The sequence below is a fragment of the Nymphaea colorata genome, chromosome 1, assembly GCF_008831285.2.
Source record: "Nymphaea colorata isolate Beijing-Zhang1983 chromosome 1, ASM883128v2, whole genome shotgun sequence".
Lineage (NCBI taxonomy): Eukaryota > Viridiplantae > Streptophyta > Magnoliopsida > Nymphaeales > Nymphaeaceae > Nymphaea > Nymphaea colorata.
In genome coordinates this window covers 16,294,831-16,322,474 of record NC_045138.2, presented here as the reverse complement: position 1 = coordinate 16,322,474, position 27,644 = coordinate 16,294,831, and the positions used below count along the sequence as shown (strand labels likewise).

At 40.1% G+C, this 27,644-nt stretch overlaps 3 protein-coding genes across 3 annotated transcripts; all 3 read left to right on the top strand.

The window, feature by feature from the left end:
- Positions 1 to 10,624: 10,624 nt before the first annotated feature.
- On the top strand, positions 10,625 to 12,170 carry LOC116265663 (agmatine hydroxycinnamoyltransferase 1-like). Its single transcript, XM_031646443.1, has one exon. It carries the CDS (start codon positions 10,721 to 10,723, stop codon positions 12,011 to 12,013), a length of 1,293 nt encoding a protein of 430 aa, XP_031502303.1. The 5' UTR covers positions 10,625 to 10,720; the 3' UTR covers positions 12,014 to 12,170.
- A 4,915-nt stretch (positions 12,171 to 17,085) lies between these two features.
- LOC116252232 (agmatine hydroxycinnamoyltransferase 1-like) lies at positions 17,086 to 18,728 on the top strand. The gene has a single exon (XM_031626367.2). It carries the CDS (start codon positions 17,164 to 17,166, stop codon positions 18,454 to 18,456), a length of 1,293 nt encoding a protein of 430 aa, XP_031482227.1. The 5' UTR covers positions 17,086 to 17,163; the 3' UTR covers positions 18,457 to 18,728.
- Positions 18,729 to 23,955: 5,227 nt separating this feature from the next.
- LOC116266444 (agmatine coumaroyltransferase-1-like) lies at positions 23,956 to 25,501 on the top strand. The gene has a single exon (XM_031647668.1). It carries the CDS (start codon positions 24,045 to 24,047, stop codon positions 25,341 to 25,343), a length of 1,299 nt encoding a protein of 432 aa, XP_031503528.1. The 5' UTR covers positions 23,956 to 24,044; the 3' UTR covers positions 25,344 to 25,501.
- Positions 25,502 to 27,644: the final 2,143 nt, after the last annotated feature.

The window sequence follows — 27,644 nt, the reverse complement described above, 5'->3', positions numbered from 1 at the left end:
AAAAGGACAAAGAACAACATTTTCTCTGTGAAAACACGTCACCGGGAACACCGCTTTGTATTCTTGCTTTAGAAAACATGGTAGGATCGTATCTAGCACTTTTGTTTAATTCATAATCGTACAAACGTTCCAATCACATAATGCTCCACTACATGCAAAATTTGAATGCAATTAATCGGAAAGCTTGTAGTAAGCATTTTTTTTGGCGGAATTCATTATGAAAACATTGTACACTGTTTAACTTTCGAGAGCCGTATCACAATCAACTTACATGAGCAGAATTCTGCTGTCATGTCCTTCTTTGATAAGTGTTGACAAAAGGGAGACCATATGAGCAAACTCGGAAGCGGAGATCCACTATGGCCAAAAATTCAGCCGCTTGTGTGGAAAATTAAGTGCATGAGGGTCCGATTCTGTACTTTTCAGAGTCCAACCAAGTTTTTCTACGTCTCCCCAAGAATTTTGAGCAGCCGTCTTTGGCTTTATTTGTTCTTTATTTCCGTTCTCGAGAACAATGTTGACCCCACCGCCCTTCAGGAATATCTAGCTATCCAATACCACCGGTTTTATTATTTTGACTTTTCGGAGCTTGTTCTTTTTGTTCCTGGAAGCTTCCAAGGCCAAACCACTGATGACTTTGCTATTGAAGCAATAAGGTCGGACGACTCCCAACTACCCATGGGGCAACTTAAGAAGCGTCTGATTGACTCTAATCTTCAAATGCATGGATAAGATGCAGCGTACAATATTTGGAATGCAGGAATTTACGCTCAAATTTATAGTTCTTCAAAAGATCCAGAACTAATTAGATAATCTTTCTACTCCTTTATTTAACAAAAGCTTCGTTCATAAACACATGATTTTCAAATACTGAGAACCTAAGGTAATGCGAACTAGTTTGAGGTAATCAAACACCAACTTGGTGTTCTCATTAAGTTAGTATATGTGATACTTTTTCTTAAAAAATATATATATATTAGCAAACATGTTAGAGAGAGGGTTCGTTAATGGCTAGCTACAAAGCGTATATATCTCTTAGGTATTTGTTCAGTTGTTTAAAATTTTAATTTTTTTTACGACTTCAAATAGCCAGTGGACCTTTGAAATCAAAGAAAAAGAAGGAAAAACTCCAACGAACATCCAATGGTTTCCACAAGTTATGCAACTTCAGGGGCGAATATTCTGGTAATAATTATATTTTTAGAAGACTGCATGTGCTTATCCAATTTGAAACTAGTTCTTTGACAATTCAAACAAGTGACTTTTTATTCCTGTGCAATTATCGGGTTGTTTTGGCAGTAATGACATTCTTGAGTGTACCACAAATCTACCCATAGACTGAGGCAATTCATAAAACAATAGTTCTACTGTTCCACGAATTGCTCAATCTTTGATGCACATCCATGGGACACACAAAATGTCCTTGATGCCACAAATAGCCTCATTAGAAGCTCAGTATCATTCATGGAATATTGCGTTCCAAAGAGCTCCATTCCTGTTACCGAACAGTATCCCCATTATGAACATTACTTTCCTTACAATGCAAAGCTATTATTAGTGTAAATTAAACTATGAATCGACCACCCCCCCCCCCCCCCTCCCCCCCCCACCCCGCACGTAATATACTATTTTCTTGTTACTGACTTACTTCAATAACTCCAAATGGGTTGCCTTTATGAAAAGGAAATATGTATCCAATTTCTGGGAGCTTATGGCTACCGATTTGGGGATGGGAGCAAATGAGTATTCACAGTGTGATATGGAGATTGCGGAATTCTGGCCGGAAAATAACTATACATTTTTCTGAAAGCGAAAAGCAGTCGATTTCTGTACAGTCTCCATGAATTAAGCAACCATCAAGTTGTTAAGCAACCATCAAGTTGGAACAAAGATGAGATATGCTGACCTGGGCTGGCGATGATGTTTCCAAGCTCTGTTGTTCAGATATATATGATAAAATAAGGTACAAAAGAGATAAGGATGCTTGGAGAGGCAGCATGGAAGACTGATGCCATTCCTAGGGAACAATGGCGACTTTACTTGGCTAGTATGATCAAATTACTCACTTTGGATAGGCTACACGTTACCTAACAGATCTGCACTATGTAGACGTGATTCATGAATTTTCATTTTCCCTTTCCAAGTGTAGCTATGCTGTGAAGGTGTGGTACAGTTCAGGGGTACAAATTTGATATGCCACTGAAAATGTTTGACTCTGTGATGGAGACTTGGATATAATGGTGGCCGAGGAAATTTAAATCAAAAAATGGCTTCTCCAATTACTATTTGGCATGTCTGAAAATTTAGTAAGTCTATCTCCATGATGGAAGCAGCAGATCTTTTCTGTGCTTCACCACCAAAGTATCGGATCGAAGACATGAAAAATGTAGTTGACGACGCTCAGTGGTCTATGAAATGCAGAGTCTGTAAGTTTCATTGTGTTAGTGGGGAGTTTGGAACTCGGTGGTACATGAGTGAAAGATGGAAGTACTCATAAAGTTGCCTACAACCTAGAAGGATGGTAACTTACAGGCTCTGCATTTCTCACTTGGAGTAGAAGACTGGCAGGCCAGGGACATAGCAGGGGACTGATTTTTTTTTTGTCACACGTTTAATTTCATTGGGAAGCTAAAGTTGTTTTGGGCTCTAAACAGTAGCGTGCTTAGATTAAGAAAGCCATTGAATAGTTATGTACAGATGGGATGGGTTTTTGTTCTTTTGATTAAAAGGGATGGTCTGTTTTGGTTCTGAATTTTATTTCTGCCAAGGAAGACAGAGATCTGCTTGATCCGGTTGTTATGGTCGACTAAGCAGTTGGGTGGGATTATCTTCCAGCACTCAAATTTTGTTCCACTGAGGGTGTATTGCTGAGCATTTTCTCTTTTGTTTTGTACTTAATGTACATCCATTCTTCATTCTTTTGACAACAACAAAGGTCACGGGAGCCCTTTCTCCCAGCAGATTGCATCCGAAACTATTTTCCCTCATCATTGCCGGTCAGTTTTACTCGTGAACACACACATAAACACATTTATCTGCTAATTAAAATCAATTTTCTTGTAGAATCTTTTATTTTTCTCCATTTTATGTCTGAATGGTTTGGGTAACGCCATGACTGGCTTAGTGATCTTAGCTTAAACGTTGGTACGTAGCATGAGATTTGCTTCAAAACTTGTCAATGAAGTAATATTAGATCTCGAATTACTTCCATGTTAGGGAACGAGAAAACTTAGGTCTGGCACCCTTACTGTGAATGATAGAAAACCATGAATAAGAGAAAGACAGAGATTTACGTGGCAGAAAGATTCGTGGGCCACAATAGATGGATTTTTTTCGTACGCGTTTGGAGCATGATGGCTAAAACTGAACAACCTTAGCCAGAACAGTGTTTGTAAGGGAACTCTCGATGACTACACTTGAGCACCTTGGCATGTCTAGAAACTTCACTGGATGGTGACATATATGTTATAATTGTTAGATATATTATATTTTGGTGTATCTAGAAACTTTGCTTGATGTGACATATATGGTACTGTATAAATGTATATATCTGCCTCTTCGTTTGTGAGAGTATAGAATTAGTGACATATTTTGAGTAACACTTTATCTCACTATTTATTTCTAACAAAAATAAATGAATGCAGTTACGGGAAATGTGGATCAACACCAACTATATCTACATCCATGTGTTGATAATTTTAACTTACATGGATTTTTACCCTACTTGAAGGGTAAGCAAGATATCATAAGAGCCAAGATTAACATCACGAGCTAGATAGGGCGTTAGACCTTAAAATATGACAACTCTTCACACATGTAATGGTGTCTTTGGCCTACTGTGATCTACTGCTAGAAAAGAGCATAAAGGCACCCCTCCACCCAAATTTTCCTTTTATCCAGGGTCTTGATGCGTGCATGGATGTTAGGATTGGGTACAGTTTGTCCATCAATTTGGTTACTGCACCCATCCCCATAAGATATAGAGGTATAACATCCATAAGAATCGAACTGTGTCTTCTTTTGTTTACTTACTAACCAAACCAGCTATAGATGCCCCTTGAGGCCTTCCACTTAGTCCTTTTTCCCTTGTTTTTCCAAAACCTTCCAATTAGTTTCCAAAATGCAATGACCCTAATTTAGAAAAACGTAGGGGTTACGCAAAGTGATCACGTAACAAACATGTTTTACGTTGGAAAAGAACATTATTTGGAAAAGAATCCAATGTAGAATTGACGTTGCCGGACAATGTTGAACAAACCCATTTCTGACCGGCCAGCTATTGATTGTGATGGTGAAGACGGTGACCCAGAAACAGGTTAGGAGTTTTATATATCAGAAAGGGATGAAGTTCAGCAGTGCGCGCTCAATTAATAAATTAAGTAGGGTTTCCAAAATCCTGAACTAATGATCTTATATTTCAAAATTAATTATATATGTAGAAGACATGAAGATTCCATAGCTGATGAATAGACAGATGAAAGCAAAAGTCTAGTTCTTTCTGCTGCCATCGACTCGGAAAACAACTATGATGCAACTCCACCACCACCGGTAAACCATTCTTGGCCAGTAATTGGTTAAAAGAATTTGCTAGCACAATTGAGACACTATTTTGGGCAGTTCCTTTAGTAGCCTATTAAGAGTTAATTGGTTGAACTAATATTAAGAGTCAATTGGTTGAACCAATATTACTTTGGCTAGTTTCAAGGCCTTCGATGTACGGGTTAATTCTTTCCTGTTTTTAAAACCAATATTGTTACCACGAAAGTACTTAGTTGAAGAGAATTTGCAAAAGGTAAGGAAAGTGTTGCCTTCATCATTCGGGGACGTCCCAGAGGCAAGTGAAAGTAGGGATGTCAATGAATCTGATTTATATCAGATATCCGATCAAACTAATTAAAGAAATCAGATAAAGAACAAAATTTGGGGTCTCATTAAGCAATGGGATCGAATTTTAGTCTAAGAAATAACATCTGCTTGGATTCAGATTTGAAGCCAAGTAACTATCCAATCAGATATGAACTTGGATTCAGACCAAATTTGGTTTTAAATGAATATCATATATTCAATGCTCATACATATACATGTTATATGTTGACATATTATAATGCGGTTTGGTTTGAGTTTAAAAATCAGATTAGGATGCAGATGTAAACTTAACGTTGGATTTAGACAGAAATTTGAATTCAGATATGATGTAAAGTGTTCTAAACATCCAATAAAACCGAGATATTAAAGACTAGATATGATTTAAATCTGATCTATTAACATCCCTGGAAACGTCAGACGACTGTCTTTTTGGGTCTTCAAATTTCTTGCTATTGTTTACCCTTTTCACCTGTCTTTCTTTCTGCTTATTTTTTTTCCTTTCCTTCACATACCTCGACACGCACAAGCAGCGGGAGAGGTCACCAACATGTCTCTTTCCACGATCGCCGCTGATGTGGGAAGAAGACCAAACACTATAATGCGGACGAATTCACAGGCAGACTAAAGCGGAAACAAGAGTGCTGCCTCCAGGATTTTTGCATTGACTGCCATCGCCCCTCAACTTTCTTTCGTCCATGCTTCTCTGATTATAATTATCGTATCTGATTCAGAGGATGTCCGACTATTGGGGTGAGCGAGAGGGTCAATCCCACCGTTGAAAACGAAGCCTGAAGGCCCCTCCATTCTCACTGCCTCCGAGGTCCTAAGTTGCGTCGGTATCAATAATAAAACGAGACACCCTTCAACGATGTCCAACTATTCTACATTTCAAATTCTAATTCAAATGAAGGAAGTTCTATACGATATTTGAATCTTAAATTTACAACTTGAATGTGACTTTTAGATTCATATCTGAATCCGATTAGTCAGATTTTTAAATACATAACCGAATTCGAAGTTTCGAACCACCTTGTAGACGCACTTTTCAAATCGTAAGGACATTTATTAAAAAGTAAACCTTATTTGAATCTGAAACCGAATCCAGTTGAATTTGTTTAAAATTTAATCCGGTCAAGTGCCATTTTTGGAGTCAGAATTCATCTCAATTTTGTAATCGGGTACTAAACTCTGTTTCACATCCGACTTTTTTAAGCAATTTGACTGGATATACGACCCCAGTTGGAGACTTGACTTACCTATATCGGATTAATGTTTTCCCTTTTGTTATTTGAAATTCACAAAAAATCTACTAAATAAATTTCATACATCCATCACAATCCGACGATGATGAATGGTTATTTACTAATCAATCGTTACATGTAACTGGTGATGAATAAAACAAAACTAAAGTATTCCCTTACTTGAAATGATCAAAACACTCAAAAGCAAAGTCGAGAAAAAAGTAAAAATGAAGGAGAAGGCCATGAGGAAAAAATAAAAAATAAAAACATGAAAGAAAATTACAAAGACTAAAATTGCCTCACGCAATTACGTGGTGGCATGTGATTCTTCGACTCTCTTATTAATTGGTAATATTATGTTTAGATATGATTATTCGGTAACAATGTAAGTAGTTTATAGAAATGTTAGATACAATTGAAAATGTGATTTTGGGGATCAAGTTCATCAGTCCATGGGCCTTGTTCGAAAAGCAAAGGAAGACTTGACCGATGCTTAAACTAATTCAAGTTATCGGCGACTAAGACTCCATTTTCTAGACGCTAATTTAGACCGTTTGAAACCTGAGGATGGAGACGCCAAGACTTGGAAGTATTCAAAGGGGGGAACGTGTTGAACTGCGAGTGCCGTAGCTAAATTGAAGTTCGCCTTCATGGTAAAGGTTATCCATGAAGATTTGCTTTTATTTTTTACGCCACTTAAGCTTAAGAAAACTAATTAAGTGGCACTGAGTTTGCTAACAATTATATGAATCATGTACATTTTTTTCATTAGATGAGATGCCACTTTACAACTAACAACGATGATACCAAAAGTAAGTACATGTTTATGAATTTCACGATATATCAAAAGGTTTAATTGAGAAGTACAAAGCCGGTTACTAAAATTTTTCAATGGTAAATAAACTTCTTAATGAAACTTTTTTTTACGTCGCCCAAACAAACAGATCCTCTTTTATTCATGATGCAATAGACTCTTTTTCTTAGACGCCGTTTGGTTGAAACTTTCATTCAATCCATTTTTTTGAATGGGTTTCAAAATTATAGTTTATTTGTTCGGGCGACACACTCAAAAACCTATATTTTTAATAACTTGAGAGTTTTTTTATTTTCTTTTCCGTACAAAAGCAAATTTTGTCAAAATTGAGTTTTTTTTTTTTTTTACTTAATTTTGATGACATCCAAAGACGTCAAAAACCTGGGTTTTTTCACTAAACCCTGGTTTTGAGGTGTCATCCACACACCCCTTTAGACTTGATATATAAAAAACTCATATTCAGTGACATGATTTTGAGCACAATTTGTCTCACTTTTTATTTGAAAAATAAATTGTGGGGCACAAGATGCGAAGGGTTGGTCGCGTAAGACCGCAAATTAAGTCTTATCATTTACACGACGTGGTCGAGAGGATCGATCGTGGCTGCCATCGTCCGAAAGAGGAATTAAGATTTGGAAACATAACTTTTGTTTCCTTTGGCCCATTTGTCCATGAATGATGAGGATGGAACCATCAATTTTCTTATCATTTTTCAAATGATTGAGAATTTATTGTTTTCAAATGCACACCATCGGGAAAAGAATGCAAAGTAGCGTTGACACTGCTGGACGCTGTTGGACCAACCGATTTCTAACCGGCTATTTGATCACGACTGCGACGGCCAAGAGGGACCGGCGGTGGATTTATTGGCCGGCGATGTGATCGCTGAGTCTATTTCCGGTCGACGCATGGCAGCTGAGAAAACAGGTAAGTTTTGGGATTCGTTTGTCCATTTTAAGTATGAGAGTATGTGTCGAGAGTCTGTGCACAACAACAAATCTACACCCAAGTTTTAAAAAAAAAAATAAAAAAGTTTGAGTAGTTTAGAAAATTTCTATACATTTTAGCCTCTTAACATTTTCATAATTCATTTTTATTTTTTTAAATCTCTTTTTAGGGTATTTCATTAGACACTTGTGCATTAGGTCAAAAGTGGAACCAGGCATAGAAGCAGAGCCACCTGGTTTCTTTTATTTTTACATTAAAATTGTTTGATATTTATTTTGTTATACATGTAAGTGTCCTTTTAGATGTAAAAATCTGTGAATCGATGCCCCTCCAATCAATTTTTCATGAAGATGGACTATAAAAATTTTCAACAAGCTCAAATATAACGTTTCAAAAATTTCGTGCATACGATTGTGCACGTAACAGTTTCAAAAGTAAACGCCAATATATTTTCATCGTTTCGAGTGAAACTAAAAACCTCGTTCACTCTTTTTGCACGTCTAATGCAAACATTGTTATGTAGAAAATACAAACTGATTCAATGGCAGACCCTATCAGCTAAACACAAATGGATCGACCTGGTCTGTAAAATAGGAGCTGTCCTTCTGATCGGTTTCCATTAAAACTCTCCCTCTCTCTCTCTTTGCATGTGTTCAAACAGTTTCTATATTGGTATTAGCCACGGTTGATGGTGTTGCAACTTTGGCAACGATTTATGGTTCTTGTAATGTTGAATGTTTAAATTATATATATATATATAAAAGAGAGAGAGAGAGGGAGCACTCTGGGATAACAGGGAGACTACCATGAGTCATTATGCTTTGGTTGGTCAAACCTCAAGTCAGGGCACCTACTAGATTCTTATATCCCCTCTTGTGTGTGAACCCGTCAATTTTCAGAGAAGTCCTTAGACCGCGAACGGCATGGATTGTAGGAGCGCCATTGTTAGTTCACGATTATTTTCCTAGTAGGAAGAAAACCAGTGGTAGTAGGAAGAAAACCAGTGGTCTTTTGTTTATACTGGAACTATGGACGCCACTAGGATCTTAAAAAAGAGGCAGGAAGTTTCCAACGAAGCTCACATGCATTACACTTTCGGTGGGTGACACCAACCTCACTTGCCATCACCTATTAGGTCTTTCCTGTGAGCTGATCATCCGCTTGGTTTGTCATTTGATAATCTCCTTTGTGTTGGTCAAGTCTCCTATAAATTGGTTTATCTGTGTCTCTTCCTTTCCTGCCATCAAACTTCTGAGAAGGGAAGTCTCTTCTTATCCTAACGACCAAGACTTATAAGGTCGTGTCCATGGCCTAGTGAGGAGACTGTGTTGCTTACTACATGGCGCAAAAACATTGGTTGCCACAAGGATTGAATTTGCGAGAGACCGTTTCCATGTCACCTGCCCGAGCATCTATGCAATACAATACTACGTAGAAAGTCATAAATAAGGGTATATGAATGTCACACCAATTTCACTACAAGGATTACACATTAAATGAATGATACATTAACGAAACTCAACAGTAGCACTTTCCAGAAACTTGGAGAAAATAAAATATCAGCCATATACAAAAAGTAACTGCTTAATCATCCACCCACATCCTTGTGTGACGTTTCTCTGGTAGCCACAGATGTGTCTTTTTGCATCGGTGATTATTTACCTTCATTGGCACATTTGGTTGTTAATTCATGAGCAGCATCACTGTAAACGACAATTTCTTTGGCACAAAAAGGAGTAGCATGAAAGCTTTATTGGCGATACATATTGTATGTCGGTCCATATCAGCCTATTCTTATTTGTCCTTTAAATTAATGTTTAAAATGCAACATACATAAACTTGTATCGACCGTAGAACATTATAAAGGTAAAAGACCGATACAATACATATCGGCAAATGCGGAGCAACACTGGATCAGGCTGGAGAATGGGCAGAGATGAAATTGGATCAAGGCTCTTCAACAATAGACGTCCTTAATTTACAGCCCCATCTTGGCACTGTACACCATGTTAGTACTTTTAGATCTTAAACCAGTTAACTTTTCATGCCTTCTAAAATATCTGATATAAGCTGAAGTATACTATTTTGAGTTTTATGTAATCACGGTTGTTCGATGTAATATATCCAATGGGTATGATTCAACACAATGCTCGATGAAATGCAATGGGTGACCTGCTTGAAGAGGTGAGAGGATTCCTTTATCTTTATCTGACTAACTATATATATATAAAATCAAGAATTGTAAAATATTCAAACTTATGAATTTCAAGAAGTTAACAGATCAAAGGTGAGTATAGTGGACAGGTTGGGGCAGTCAAAACAGAAACGACACAGTTTAACACGGTTTTCTTGTTTGCCAGTGGTTATGCGTCACCTTGTTATCATCACTGGTGTCCTTGAATTACTATCCAGGACATGAATTGTACTACCAACTCCAACATTCAACAAAATCAACCTGTTACTCTCTCTCTTTATATATATATATATATATATATATATATAAAATATACCATTCCCATTGATTTGGAAGCGCAGCATCTAAAACGTATGGAGGCTTTAAATGGCCCACAGTGGAAAATGGAGGCCGAATATGTTTGAAACTTTCGAAAACTGTGCCTCCTGTTCAATCGAAACGTCATTTTCTCAAGGCAGATGGTTTCTCTCAATCCATGGACCGAAACATCCGACTCTCCTGCCTCTGCTTTCTTTATTTAAGGAGAACGATCTGATCTCCTCGTCACACACACACACACATTGTAACATTGCCACCACCGATATCCCTTCCCCCTTACCATCGTCCTGCTGCCGAACCCAATCATCATCCGCTGATCATCTTCATCACAAGATCACCATGAAGATCAAGAGGGAGAGCTCCAGGCTCCTTAAGCCCAGCTACCCCACCTCCAACCGTCCCCGCACTGACGTCTTCATCCCTCTCAGCTCATTCGACACGGTCAGCTTCGACACCCATGTAGCCACCTTGTATGCCTACAGACCACCCAACCCACCCAACACGGTCATCGAGCAGGGCCTGCGCAAGGCTCTCGCGGAGTACAGGGAGTGGGCCGGCCGGCTCGTCTACGACGACGACGGCCGTCGCTGCATTCTCCTCAACGACCAGGGCATGCGCTTTGTCGAAGCCAGGTCCGACTATCCTCTTCCCAACTTGGACGAGCCTACTCCCGACTACCTTGAGTTGCACCAGCCCATCACCGGAATAGAGGAGTTGGCTCAGGTGCAGCTCACCAGGTTCGCCTGTGGCTCCCTGGTTGTGGGCGTCACCACCCACCACATGATCGCTGACGGGTTCTCCACCAGCCATTTCCTGGTTGCATGGGGCCGAGCAGTGCGCGGCCTTCCCATGGACCCTCTTCCTCTTCATGATCGTTCCATCTTCGTCCCCCGCAGCCCTCCTTGCTCCCAGTTCGACCACCGTGGTGTCGAGTACGTCGACCGACGGGAAACCAAGCATTCGGACTCCGACGACACCATAGTGGTGCACAAAGCACATTTCTCGTCGGAGTTTTTAGCAAAACTCAAGTCCAGGGCCGCTGTCGACAGCCCTTATAAAAAGCCTTTTACTACGTTTGAGTGTCTTCTTGCTCATCTGTGGAGGAAGGTCACGAGAGCCAGAGGGCTGGACGGAAATCAGATCACCAAAATCCGGATTGCTGTGAACGGGCGGGCCAGAATGAGCAATCCGCCGGTGCCCATGAACTATTTTGGCAATGTTGTGCTGTGGGCTCTGCCGCAGTCCAAGGCCGAAGAGCTTTTGGCGAGGCCGGTAGGTCACGCAGCGAGGCTCATACACGACGCAGTCGCTCGGGTGGACGACTGCTACTTCAGGTCCTTCATCGACTTCTCGAGCTCCAAGGAGAAGATGGAAGGGCTAGTGCCCAGCGCGGACGAGGACGAGATGGTGCTGAGCCCAGACCTGGAGGTGGATTCCTGGCTCAGGTTCCCCTTCTATGACTTGGACTTTGGAGCAGGGTGCCCCAACCTCTTCCTTCCTTCCTATCTTCCAGTGGAAGGACTGCTGATTATTGCGCCTTCCATCAATGGCAACGGAGATATCGATGCCTTTGTTCCTCTCTTTGAGAAGAACCTGCAATCCTTCAAAGATGACTTCCATTCTCTGGAGTAGGAGTAGGGGGGAAATGAACATTTCCTCTTTATAAATGATACGATGCAACTCTAAATATGATTAAATGTTTTTACTTCGTAGTGTAGTACAGTGATGTAAACTTATGATGTCTAAGAATGAACGCGTTGTTAAATATGTTTCGAAATTGAATGTTCACGGAGAATTGAGTTTGGATGCAAATGAGTAAGCTTTCTTATACAATATCTGAATTGTTGATGCACATATATACCTTTGAATTAATGCTAGAAACTTATTCAAACGAATCTTTGTCCATTTCTTTGGATGGCAAAAGGGTTACGTACAGAACTTCCCATTAGTTAACCGTCCAAATGTTATTGAACCTGCGTATATAATCACCTTTGAATCTTATAATTTATAATCGAATCCAACTAGCAAAGCTGGTGGATCCACGCTAGATATTTTTTTTATTCAAATATCCTTTTCTAAAAAGTGCCGTTATATAATTTTGGAAACTTTTAATATAGACCAAATGATAATTTTTCAGAATGTCGTATGGGGGAGTTAAATATTTCAGGGCCCTCGAGAGACCCGAACTTCTAGAAGGAATATTAGGCAAGGCTCGGCTCGACCGCAATAATTGAACCCAATGGCCGGAGAGTTTAAATGACGAAAATGCCCCGAGCATTAAAACCGATGAGATTCTCCACAAATGACAGGTGCGAAAGATAAAAGGTGAAAAAGCACCTTTTGTGAGGGACAAAAATCCTTTTATGGATCATTTAAAAAGACGATAATGCCCCTCAATGAAATGAAAGTTGTTGGTTCTTGTACGAGTCAAACGATAGTCTGCATTATTTTGTTGGTGGGCTCCTCCATACTAGTGTTCAAGTGTTAGTGGAGTAGGTTTTGATGCATAGAGAACACTTGATTTAAGATGTATAATCTTCCCATTAAGGGTATGATTTCAGATGAAGCTTGAACGAGGGAACATAAGACTGAAGTGGCGTTAGTATTTCAAGCAATTTCCATGGTTGCCGTCATTGTACCCCTTTGCGATCCAAGGAAGAGAGGATATTACCGGTTAGAGGCAATGGGTTGGGAATTTTTATTTGTGATAAAGATGCCGGTAAAAATTGTTTTGGGACTGTAAGTAGACCTGGGCAAGGGTCGGGTACCCATCGGGTTCTCCGCCCGGTGGGCAGGGCCTTGGGCTTGATGTGCTGCCTGGGTTGGTCCACCCCAGCTTTATAATTAAAAAAAAAATAATTTTTTAATTTTTTTAAAATTTAATAATATGTATTTTGTTATTAAAAATATATTTTATATTACTAAAATTTATTTTATAATTAAAAAAATTATTACCAAACGGGCCGGGCCCGACCCGTTGTCCAGGTCTAACTGTAAACAGTGGCTGAGCTAAAAAAAATTTGCTAGTAATAAGATTTTAAATTTTCAAGAAGCATTAATATGCAAATAAAACAATACTCTCATATATCAATATAAGAATAAGTAATTTTTGTGGGTGTTCTTTGTATAGATGGTACAGGTTTTTGTTTTGGTGCTGGTAGGGAATGGTCATGTGGTCTCCCCACTTCAATTTATTGCACTTATTGTTTGCCGTAATAGTGGTTTTTGTTTTGTGCTTGCACCGATTTGGTCTCCCCCACATCAATTTATTGTGTTTATTGTTTGCATCAACAGTGGTTTTTGTTCTGAATGGTCAAGTTTGATTTCTCCACGTCAATTTATTGCACTTATTATCTGCATCAACAGTGGCTTTTCTTTTGGTACTGGTAGGAAATGGTCCTTTTTTATTTCCCATCTTCAATTTATTGCACTTATTGTTTGCATTAACGGTGGTTTCTCTTTTGCTACGACATGGTCCGTTTTTGTTCTTTGCTGACAAGGAATGGTCCTGTTTGGTATCCCCACTTCCAAGGGCGGAGCCACAGTAGGGCTCGCACGGCCCTGGCCTCACGCCAATTTTTTTTAAAAATTTACATGTGAATTTTTTAATTTGAAAAAATGGTATCCCATCACGAAAAATTTCTTGCACTTATTGTTTGCATCAACCTTCCTTTTTGTTCTGTTGCTGGTAGGTAATGGTCCTTCTTGGCCTCCCCACTTTGGTTTTTGTCCGTCAGTCATATAATACATGTTTTATTTCCCTTTTTTTAAAAAAAGAAAGTCAGCAAATAAAAAAAATGTGTATAAGATGCATATTATACGGATATTATTTTTTGCGTTTTTTTCATATTTTTTTATTTTTTTATAATTTTTAGGATTAAATAAATATTGTAAATTTTTAAAAATTTATCGAGATTTTTTCATTTTATTCTCGAGATATACAACTTTATCGTATTATAACTATCTTTTTTCTTGCCATATAATACCCGTACACGTTTCTTGTGATAATGGTTGGCAGGGAATGGTCGAGTTTGGTCTCCCCACGTGAATTTATTGCGCCTATTGTTTGCATCAACATTGGTTTTTCTTTTGCTACTGCTAGGAAATAGTTCTTTTTGATATCTCCTCTTCAATTTATTGCACCTACTTTCACATGAAATGAAAAGAGGATGCCGTGAGGAAGCCGTCCAATATTGCCAATGAAGAAAGACGAAAGTGGAAGAGAGAGGTGCGAGTGTCATATGAATGACGTCAGGCCTCACTTTCCGATCACCACGCCTGAGATGGCGGCCGGCCGGTCGGGTCAATGGGAAGACGGACCCTTCCCCTCCAAGATCTCGATCATTTTTTAATCGAGAGAAGGCGTTAGTTTTCTCAGGCGTGGGATACGGACGATGTATCAGAGAAAGGACATTGGTAGCTTACGTTTACGTTTTCTCCTAATCTACTGCTGACGTGCTCTGCTCTTCAGCCATTCAAACCTTCGACCTTGACCTTGACCCCACCCACCGTGCCGCCACATACCCCGCCGGTCTCCGTCCGTGGGTTGTTGAGATTCGCAATTAATTATTTACTTATCTTCGTCACGTACTATGGTGCAGCGCAAATGATGTGCATTATTCACATCATTAAACAAGGTGTTTTATGATGTATATATTATCCTCTTCATCTCGTCATCAGTTTGATGATAGAGGCTGCTAAAGTCATAGTATTCCATAGTCTTGATTTGAGTTGAGGATCGTCTTTCTTGAAATTAATTAATGTGTAGAGTCTGGCATATATATTCACTTTCTTTTGTGTTTAAATAAAGCTTGTAATTATCTACATTAAAAACTTAAGCAATTATTGCATCTTCATATAATGTTCTATTCATAACTGTTTTACTTCACATTTCACTTGCTTACTAGCTTCGCCCTCGTTTAGTCGTCGTGGTACTATCTAGCTTCCACTTGCAACTTTGTCCTTGCACATTTAAGGCGAAGATTTTCCCAATCAGATACTGATATTGGTTCGGATCATTTTTCTCTTGTTTCCACTCGCAGCTTCTAAATTCGAACTTGCACATTCAAGGGGAGAATTTTCACAATCAGATACTGATAGCGGTTCGGTCAGTTTTTACTTGTCTCAATGGTTTTTTCTATCTATTTGTAACTATGGAATGAAGAGAATATGTACTGCTTATTTTGAAAGCATAACAAAACATGACTGATAAAAGAGATTATAGTCAGTAATTTACCCACCATGCACTTTCAAGTTTCTATAGCTAGCAACGTCCCTTACCTGTGTCTTTGTGTGCGTGCATGTTGGTGAGGTGCAGCGTGTGCCTTACGCTACCATTTTGGTGTCTTTGGTGGGCAGTACATGGGATTTGGAAATTTTTTAAAAAGGAATGTTCTTTCTATTCTTTTTACTTTTTTCATTTTCGCCTTTACAATATAGTTTTCTTTTTTCAGTGTAAACTGGGGATATTTTTGTCATTAACCATACTATGCACAAAAAATTGGGCACGTGCATATAACCAGGTTCTTGTTCGGCACACGAATCCCACTCATTTTCAAAGATCTTCATCCAAAATGAGAAATACAAGCGGAATACATTGAATATTTCCAACATATCATCTCCAGTCCAATCGAAATGTCATTTTCTCAAGCCACTTAGCTTTGGTCAATCCTTGGCCTAAAATGGACTTTCATTTCTATCCTTTTCATTTTTTAAACAAAAATCATTTGATCTCATCCTTGCAACCACACGAAAGGGTCATTCCACGAGTGGAACACTTTATAAGTGTTTCCTAGCATTGCCTCCAAAATTGAAGTTTATTCATGGACAGTTAATTTTAGTGTTTTATGAAGCTACTCTAATATTTCAGGTAAAGTAATACAGTACTCACAAAGCATTTCAACTATCAAACGACACCAGAAATGACCATCTCTGGAATGTCCAGTTATGAATAACGTGAGAAAGACAAAATTTGTTGTGCTATTCTTTTTAAGCAAACAACCCTAGTTCTTGGGGAGTATGGGAAAGGAGGAGAGGTTCGCCCTCTTCTTTCTTGGCCATAGATAATGATGAAAATTTGATGTTGGTTTTTCATTGACACACCTTTCATTATCTCATTGCTTGATAAATATTTTATTATTTTACAAACATTATCTCATATTTGTGTTTAGCATCATCTTATTGTTTAACATCTTATTATCTCATAAATTTTTTATTATTTCATAAATATTATCTTATATTTATTTATTATTTCATACATATTTGTTATCTTATGCATATACAATATTAGAGCATAAAAATAAATATATATGTTGATAATATGATGAACATGGCAGCATACAAAACTCTCCCTCCTACTCGATAACTTTGAATGACTTTTAAGGTCACCCTGGCATCTAAAACGCTGCGACACGAAGAAGCAGCATTCCATGTCTTTCCACGAAGGCCTCATCCAAAATAGGGTGGACCCGTTCGTAGGCCACCATGGAAGAACGATATCTCCACGACCGATGTTTCCGACGAAGCTAAGCAGAGGGTCCCCTCTGGTTTCCTCGTAACAGAGAAGAAGACAAATAATAGCAGCCCACCTAATTTGCTATGGTGGATATGATCAGGCAGGCGTCTGCGTTCCAAGTGGGCCATTGATCCTTCCTCTACCTCCTCCCTCCCACTTCCACCTTCCTTATTTAAGCACCAACCCAACGATCCAATTTACACCATCTCCGGAGATCTCGCCATTAGAGTCCTCCCCTCCCCTTACTCTTCTTCATCATAAGATCACTATGAAGATCAAGAGGGAGAGTTCAAGGCTCCTCAAGCCCAGCTACCCCACCTCCAACCATCCTCCCACCGATGTCTTCATCCCTCTCAGCCCATTCGACACAGTCAGCTTCGACACCCACGTAGCCACCTTGTATGCCTACCGACCGCCAAATCCGGCCAACAAGGTCATCGAGCAGGGCCTACGCATGGCTCTCGCCGAGTATAGAGAGTGGGCCGGCCGGCTCGTCTACGACGAGGACGGCCGCCGCTGCATCCTCCTCAGTGACCAGGGCATGCGCTTTGTCGAAGCCACTTGCGACTACCCTCTTGGTAATATGGACAAGCCTTCCCCCGACTACCTTGATCTGCACCTGCCCATCACCGGCATAGAGGAACTGGCTCAGGTGCAGCTCACTAGGTTCGCCTGTGGCTCCCTGGTTGTGGGCGTCACTACCCACCATATGATCGCCGACGGGTTCTCCACCAGCCATTTCCTGGTTGCATGGGGCAGAGCCGTGCGCGGCCTTCCCATGGACCCTCTTCCTCTTCATGACCGTTCCATCTTCGTCCCCCGCAACCCTCCTCGTTACCAGTTCGATCATCGCGGCGTCGAATACCTCGACCGCCAAAAGATCAGCCACTCGGACTCCGGCGACACCATAGTGGTGCACAAAGCACATTTTTCGTCGGAGTTTCTAGCAAAACTGAAGAACAGGGCCGCGGTGGATTGCCCCTATAAAAAGCCTTTTACTACATTTGAGTGTCTTCTTGCTCACCTGTGGAGGAAGATTACCAGAGCCAGAAGGCTCGACGGGAAGCAGATCACCAAGATTAAGATCGCTGTTAACGGACGCGCTAGAATGAGCAACCCGCCGGTGCCCATGAGGTATTTCGGCAACGTGGTGCTGTGGGCTCTGCCGCAGTCCAAGGCCGAGGACCTTTTGGCGAAGCCGGTGGGTCATGCAGCGAGGCTCATACACGATGCAGTCGCTCGGGTGGACGACGACTACTTCAGGTCCTTCATCGACTTCTCGAGCTCGCAGGAGAAGATGGAAGGGCTGGTGTCGAGCACAGACGCGGACGAGATGGTGCTGAGCCCAGACCTGGAGGTGGACTGCTGGCTCCGGTTCCCCTTCTACGACTTGGACTTCGGCGCAGGGTGCCCCGACCTCTTTGTGCCTTCCTATCTGCCTGTCGAAGGACTCTTGATTGTCGCGCCGTCCGTCAATGGTAACGGAGATATCGATGCCTTCGTTCCTCTGTTTGAGAAGAACATGGGGTCCTTCAAAGAAGACTTCTACTCGCTGGAGTAGAAAGGAAGAGACTCAGTGCCAATTTTTTAAATTCATTCATCTTGTTATAAGATTAGTCCAATGCTCTATGATTCCAAGGATCATTTTTTCTTGCACCAACAAAAGATCAGAATACTTGTAACAATATATGCTTGGCCGGAAAAGTGGGCCTTATATTCTAATATCAGAAGAACAGTTGATTCTTTTTTTCCATTTTTTTCTGTCCCTTTTTCCACTCTTTGGTGTGGAGGTATTTATATATGAATACAGTTCTACTTGTAATATCATATTTCTCATGAATAGTTATTTCGAATCCGGGAATGATGCATCCTTGTTCACCAAACCTGTATTTGGATTTAATTCTTTTAATGATATGCCTATTCATTAAGAACAAAACGATGGAAAAGATAAGATACTGTTAAAAATGCGAATGGGAGACTAAATTGATCTGCTCATCGACCTTCCACGAAGCGAATTAAACGAAGATTGGACTCACGCTTTAATTAACCAAAATAAGTTAACTGCGGGTAAGAGCCTTCTTTTTCTGAACTCTTCTCCATCTTCAACACGCTAGTTTAGAACTCTTGAAACCGCCTGAGGATGGAGAGTGTAAGACAGAGGTATTCAACGGGGGACCAACTTGAACAGTGACACGTAGTTTGCTAAATTGAAGGCTACTAAAAGCCTCACTTTTGGGTGCGTGGGGGAAAGTCCGACTATTAAAATCTTTTTTGGGCACAACTTTTTCTGTAGGACTTTAATAAGAGGCCTCTTGGTAACAGCTATCCATGAAGATTTGCATTTATGTTTACCCCTTCAAACTAAAAACTACGCGAAGCTGTCTGTGTTTACTAGCTAAGACCTATATCATGTACATATTTTTTCATGAGAACGATGTGAAATTAATCATTACTTATCACGAACTTGCTAACTAACAACATTAATGTCAAGAGGAGGTAAAGTCTTAATCACATGCCTCAACGCAACAGACTTTGGTTAATCTCTATAAGTTAAAGTTGATCATATAATATCAAAAGATTTTTACATTTTGTTAAATTTGATCTATGATGGCTCACCACCCTTATCCTAGACCTAATAAATGTTGGATATGTAAAGTCTGGATCATGTACTGCTGCATGAAGCACAATATAAAGGCAAAGTTTTATTGTTAAGTAGCACCCTGTCACACCCGATTCTGGCTTTTGGAATTGCTATTGGGTAGTTCAAGAAGTAAAGTTTATATAAATTTGATAGCTGCAATAACCACCATGATCTACATAAATCTTCTGGTTGAGCATCTTTCGATTACATCAACCATATTGTTATATATCTAAAGGAAGTTACTAGATGTGCATGGGGATCTTATACAAGGGCCGAACTGCTTGTGCGTAACGCAATTAGATTGAAAACCACGCGTGACTGCCAAAAGAGGAAAAGTATAAGTCTAGGAAGGACTGCGCCCCCCACTTTTTCCATCTTTCTTAATTAGTGTCTATTAGTGGTTTTTACAATTTTTAATTCCTTTTTTTATTTTAATCTGTTGGTGGTTAGGGATTGAAAAGTCGTATAATTCGTCCCATTTATTTCCTTCTTTTGGCCAAAGACAAACCTAACGAATCGTCAGCTTTCTCTTCCAGCCGTCGCATCACCAAGCATAAAAAAACATAACGACTATTTATGTTGAATATGAACTGTTCAATCAACTTTATTAATGTTACAAGGTGGTAAATCATGTAAGGTTCTTTCTTCTTTTTTTGGAAAGCAACATGCTAATTCTTCAACACTCATTTGAAATGTTTTCCTTGGCTTATGTATTTCATAAATACTTCTAAACATAAACCGGCAAGAAAAGATTCTTGGAATATGACATCTAAACATTTTCCTTGGCTGTTATGTTCCTTCTCTCGACTTTCTAGGACAACACTTCAAGAACGACCAAATTTTAGATTGCAAAAAAAGGGACAAAAAATATTGAAGAAAAACAGACTTAGGTTGCATTTGATTCCCCACAGATCTCAGGTTCGAGAGGATTCGAAACTCACGATGGCTGAAATCCACAGTTTGATAATGTGGATGTGGAATCCATAATGTAGTGTACAGGGAGGGGTCAGACTTCAAAATTGAGATCCGTGGCTTAAGGAATTGGTGATGATAGGATGTAGCGAACTTTTTTATTTTCCTTCCACGAATTGCAGATTATGGCTAAACTAATTAAATTTATTTGAAAGCATGCATAATTGGAATGTTTTGCCCCCTTTCCTTCTCCCTTAGCCCCCTCCCTCCCCCAATCCGACCTTAAATACATGATTTTTTGCTTGTAACGTGGATTTAAGGTCCACGTTACAAAGATCCTCAGTTTGATTAAACTGCAGATCTTGAGAATCTGCCGAGAGGTCTCCCCACCATTATTGCGGACAATTATTCATTCATGCTTATTCTTTGCATTAGCTTTTTTAAACTACATCTTGCAATATTATACTGTTAACATATATTCCAATTGGTAATCTTTTCTATCAGCATCTAAATTGTTGATCCACATATATATTTGTTTGTTAATGCTATAGATTTGGTCAACAGAAGCCTGAGTGCGTTCACAAAGATTTCTGTAATCTTTCATTTCCATTTTTAGATGGCAAAAAGCTACATTACGTAAGAATCGTTTTATTTAACCATCGAAAAGGTAGTCTCATTCTTCGATCACATCCAAAAGTTTGTGATTTCTTTTTAGTCACGATCGAAGAAGAAGTCTTCCGTTGCCCGCCGGTCGAGTAAACGGGAAGAGGGAGCCTTCCCCTCCAATATCTCGATCACTTCTTTCATTCAGAGAAGACGTTATTTTTTTCAGTGGGATGAGGACTACCTACCTAACAAACAGAGAAAGGACAAAAAAAGCGTCATTCCGCCGTGGCAACGGCATTCATAACTCACGTTTTCTCCTCCAACGCAGATCTAGTGCTCAGATGGCCCAAAGTTCGACTCCTCCAACGCAGATCTACTGCTCAGATGGTCCAAAGTTAGACTTGTTAAAGCTTTTTTCGTGAACAAGTTTGAGTTGAGTCATTTGCTTAAAGCTCGAGTTTATGAGTCACTCGTTCAAATAATCGAATTGAGTTCGAACTCAACACTTAAATGTTGAGTCAAGCTCGAGCCTTAATCGAGTTTGTCAAGCCTTAATCAAGTCGATATATTCAAACGAGTTTACGAGTTTGTCGAGTCTTAATCGAGTCGAGCTCGAGCTCAACATGTAACGATGAATATCAATTCTATTCAAACAGTTTGTTGAGCCTTAATCGAGTCGAGCTCTAGCTGAACACGTAATTGCCGAGTCAAGCTCGAGCTGCTTTCGTCGAGCTATTCTCAAACATAAGGTTTCATTAATTAAACCGAGCTCGAGCTGACTGAACTCGATCTCGACTCGGCTCGTGTTCACCCCTAATGGTGAGACCCTTGCTCTTCACTCTTCAGCCGTTCAAACCCCTCGACCTTGAGCTGACACTGAACTCGAATTCGACTCGACTCGTGTTCACCCCTAATGGTGAGACCCTTGCTCTTCACTCTTCAGCCGTTCAAACCCCTCGACCTTGATGTTGGTCCTCCCACACCATGCCGCCACCTCCTCCCTTCACTCTCCAATGGGGTTGTTGAGATTCACAATCAATCATCCAAGCACACATCGTCATTTTTACGGTCAAATTATGACGTCTACGTCTCTCTCTCTCTCGCTCTCTCTCTGTTTTCCCATTTGATTCGTAAGGACCCCGTTTGTTTCAACTTTGAAGTACTGGAAAAAAGAGGAACTGGAAAGCAAGTCTAACATTCCATAATAAAAATTCTTTCGAAAATGGAATCCTGTCTTCATCTCGACTTTCTTTTCTCACCTAACAATGAGATTCACGTGCGTACAGCCGTACACACTTCTTTGCACCTACAAATAAACACTAAAGGGAAAAAGAAGAGAGGTTGGTGTACTTATATTTTATACTTTTTTTTAACTTTTTTTCATAACCATTTTAAAAAGCTTCTTTTTTTTTACTTAAAGAGAGAGTACCCATTGTAAGCAGGGGCCTCAATTTTCACCTTTTCCCCTTCTTTCTTCCCTTTACCTCTCACTTTCATTATTTTTTAACTTTATTATAACCTTTTGCTATAAAAAGTTATACAAATTATTAAATGTACATATATATATGGCCTAACCATAACTGCTTTTACTTCACCTTGCTTACTAGATACACTTTCTAGCCATCCTGCTCCCTCTACTATTCCCTCAACAACTTGATTCCAAATTTTCCATTATACAAGAAACCATTTCGCAGATCAGACGGTGATAAATATATTCATCCATATGTGCAGTACTTGAATTTACAGAGAAACAAAAGAAAAAAAAAACTTATGGAAGAGACTGCATATGTGAACCACACATGGACGAACACAAACGTTAGGGTTGAAAAAGGTCATGCAACTTGAGTTCCTTTCAACAAGTTAATATTGATGGTCTTCAATAATTGTAGGACAAATGACCATGTCTTTATATATATATATATATATATATATATAAGAGAGAGAGAATGTGAAGTCTTAGAATGTTTTGCCAAGCAGACTCTGTGTTCTGGCTCCAAACACAAACAAAGTGTTGGTGGTGCCCGAAATTACTACAGTCATTTGACCGAGCTCCTCGTCAAAATGGAAAAAGGAAGTAGCAGAAAACGAATTAGAAATGCGTGTCTTGTAAGAACACAGTGGGAACATGCTGAAAAGGACACCTTTTGTTTTCTATCTCCACCAAAACTTGTCGTAGCCTCTTGATTGAGGTGTGGCCGAACACAAGAACAGTTTATTTGACCATAAACACAAAGCAAAGTTTCTAAGAATCAACCTTTTCTATATTTGAACTGCCGGAAATCCTGTTCAGAGTTTCCATTTACCAAACTGAAAGTCAAGAACTTAAAACTCTCCAATTCGAGGGGCTGTCTCTCCTCGCAATTCTCGAAATGGGGAAGCTAAATTTGAGCAAACATGATCGATCAGACTGCATGCTCATAGAAAGCATCTCTAGTATCGAAATCTTTAGCTTCCACTCGAATGCTTTAAGTCTGCCACTCTTAGTCGTGCGCGTGATGCTTTTCCACATTCAGAGAAGTTAAAAAGAAAACTAAATCTGAGCATAATTTTGTCAGAAAATCCTGATTTGCTGGCTTTCTCCGACTAATTTGCTCAGCAGGTGAAGCAGTCATCGTTATAACTTCACGCTTACGCAATTTTAGATTAAGAACCATGATCAGCTTGCTGTCGTCTATACCCCAACGTATCTACCACCTCAACAGCGTAATGTTGAACGAAACATCCTTTAATTTCCACGAATCAACGACCCATTTTACACAGTAGATCGACTGACAGCGATGCAGGATGAATTGACCCCATGCGATTCAAGTAATCCGGAAAAGTCGACAATTTCACATCAAAGATGGATCCCACCCTCATTTCCTATTCCACTTTAAACACCAACCAGTTTCATCAATCACACACAACGTGTCCTCCACACCTGACCATGTTCCTCTTTGTTAGGTAACCATCGCTTCTGCTAGAGAAACAGTAAAGGAGGAAAAGAAAGAATGAAGGTGAAGACTGAAAGCACCAGGCTTCTGAAGCCGAGCTACCAGACCTCGACCCGTCCTCCGGCCGATATCGTAATCCCACTTAGCCCCTTTGACGTGGTTAGCTTCGACACCCACGTAGCCACCTTGTATGCCTACAGACCTCCCAACCCACCAAACAGCGTCATCGAGCAAGGCCTGCGCAAGGCCCTAGCCGGGTACAGAGAGTTCGCCGGCCGGTTTGTCTCCGACGCCGCCGGCCGCCGCTGCATCCTCCTCAACGACGAGGGCCTCCGCTTCATCGAAAACATCTCCGATTACCCCCTCGGCTCCTTGGACAAGCCTTCTCCGGACTATCTTGACCTCCACCCGCCCCTTACAGGCATGGAGGAGTTGGCCCAGGTGCAGCTCACTAGGTTCGCCTGTGGCTCGCTCGTCGTGGGTTTCACGAGCCACCATATGGTCGCAGATGGGTTCTCTGCCGGCCATTTTCTTGTCGCTTGGGGCCGAGCAACGTGCGGCCTCTCCATGCACCCTCTTCCGCTTCACGACCGCTCCATCTTCATACCTCGCAGCCCTTCCCGCTTCCAGTTCGAACACCGCGGTGTTGAGTACGCTGCCCGCCATGAAAGCACCACCAAGCGTTCAGACTCTAAGGACGCCATTATAGTTCAGAAAGCACAATTTCCTTCTAAGCTTATAGCGAAGCTCAAGTCCATGGCCTTTGCTGGCAGCCCTTACAGCAAGCCTTACAGCACCTTTGAGTGTATTATTGCTCACCTATGGAGGAAGATTACCAGAGCTAGAGGACTAGACGTGAAGGAGACGACCAAGATCAGGATAGCAGTGGACGGGCGCACCAGAATGAACAACTCTCTCGTGCCCATGAGGTACTTCGGCAACATGGTGCTGTGGGCTTGGCCCGAGTCACGTGTGGAAGACCTCCTGGCCAAGCCCATCGGACATGCGGCCAGGCTCATACACGAAGCAGCTGCTCGAGTCGATGCCGACTACTTCAAGTCATTCATCGACTTCTCGAGCTCGAAAGAGAAGACGGAAGGTCTGATGCCGAGCGCAGACGAGGGAAAGATGGTGCTGAGCCCTGACCTGGAAGTGGACTCCTGGCTGAGATTTCCTTTCTATGACGTGGACTTTGGTTCAGGGCGTCCTCACCGATTTATGCCGTCATATTTGCCGGTAGAGGGGCTGCTGATCCTCGTGCCTTCTTTCTCCGGCAATGGAGATGTCGATGCCTTCGTTCCTCTGTTTGAGAAGGACTTGGACTCATTCAAAAATGACTTCTATTCGCTGGACTAGGGATTACAAGTCTCCCGTCTTTTTTCTCTTCTTTCTTTACAAGGAATGTTGTATAAATGCATGCAGATGATAAGTAGTTGAAGTATGTTAGAATGTGTATGATCTGCTTGAATATTGCAGTCACAATAATGTAATTACTTAGTATGGTTAATCTAATTATGAACAAGATGCGGTACTGCATTTTTTTCTAAAAATTAGGTCCCTGTGGTGATAGATTCATGGAATACTATTGCGGTGTTTCTTGTTGCCAAATGTCCCAAAATCTCGGTCTGATCTTGAATTTGATATGTATGAGCGCAGGCAAAGATAAGATGATATTTGCAATACTGTGTATAAATGCACGAGTACTCATGCTTGTAGAGGCGATATAATTTACGAAGTATTGTAGTATATCAAAGCAAAACCATGTATAAATGTCATCCAGTTTTCTTTTGTTTTGTGAATGTGTTATGGTGTTATAAGATTTCAAGTATGATAGACCACTAGAGTTGGCCCACAAACTCGAAAATGAAATTAACATGTGGTCAGCTGATATGACTGCAAGGGAATGAGTTGTTAAAAATTAGGTGGCGGTCAGATCGCGTGTGTTCGGCCAAGAGGTTACCAAGTTTGATTTGCCAAAGTCTAATTTCTCCGCGAGTTTTTGACCAAAGCACCAATTGCGGCGTCACAGAGACAACAATCTAGCCATTCCGTTTGACGGATTCCACTAGCAAAAGTTCAAATTAACGACGTCATATAGAATAATTTGTTTGCATTTTTCACTTCTTTTCTTTTTTTAGATTTTTATTTATTTTTCATTTTTCCAGTTAAAAATTGAAAAAAAAAAGTTTAAGCCGACACAAAGACAATTCTGTGGTCAATCGATTTGGTCAATGCTCCCATCAACTGACAAGCATATTGCTTTAACAACATTAGGTGTAGCTTAGCTGATCAGGTCAGTCAATCGATAGACAGTAGTTTGCCTTTATAAATGTTATTCTTTTAAACCACAAAAAGGTGGAAGTGGTCAGTCAAAAGTGGTCGGTGTTAAGGCTGTTCAATGAGTCCAGCCAACTCTAGCTTGAGCTCGAGTTTGAACTCACTCGATAAAGTTGACTCGAAATCAACTTGTTTATGAAACGAGTCGAGTTGAAATTAAGAAATGAACTCAACAACCTAAATGAGTCGAGATCGAGTTAAGTGAGCTCGGCTCTGTTAAATTCGATTAAGCTGAAGAAAGAGAATATATAAAATACGTCTCATAAAATTATAAAAAAAAAAAAAAAGATTGCTAAATGGGTATGCATGTTCAAATCTATATGCCACCACTTTCGTTTTTTTAGAAAATATTTTTTTAATGAAATGTTTGGCTCAGGTCAAGCCATTTTTTCGAGTATAGGCACTGTTGCCGAGTTTGAAATGGCTCAACTCGGTTGAACTCAGCTCATGGACAGCTTTAGTCGGCGCTCTTCCAAACCCAGATGAGCGGCAGCTCACCTGAACAATATTAAAGATCGCACTACAACAAATATATATATCAGTTTGGGCCGGCCATTACAACAGGTTTGATATGGACGAAAGAGATCAAGAAAAACTGCACACGACTTTGTCAATAATGGTTGCCATTTGGAAAGGCGACTTAGATTTGTCACATTATTCTTCTGATAAGTCAATATCATGAACGATTTCCATTTTTCACGCGCACATATACACGTATAACTGCAATGATAAACGTTCTTCTTTCGAATCAGTGGCAATTCAAAGGTGTCACGCCCCTTGTGCCATTCTCTCTTTTACTTTTGATTTTCCTCCGTCTCTTTTAGACCGTAGATGAAAGTGAGTGTCCAACCATTCACACTGAGTTTTTGTCGCCGATCAAAAATTTGGTATGCGTTTGGATGACACTTTGAACAAAAATCTTTGTTTTTTTTTTAAAACCTGGTTTTGTAAAAACCAACTTTTGAATGAGTTTTGAAAACCTGGTTTTGTAAAAACCAACTTTTGAATGAGTTTTGAAAACCTGGTTTTGTAAAAACCAACTTTTGAATGAGTTTTGAAAACCTGGTTTATGCGTTTCGATAACCAGTCAAAACCAGGATTTCACATTTGAAACCTGGTTTTTATTTACTATCAAGATTGTTGAAAAATTGATCACAATAACCAATTCAAAATACACAGTACCTTTTCTGCCAAAGACCTTCCAAGCAGGTTATTCAAAACATGAAAAAGAACACAGTTTTGAAAACATGGGTTTTTTCATAAACTCAGTTTTCAGGAAAACGTGTTTTATTTGAAAAAAACGTGTATAAAATGTGAAAA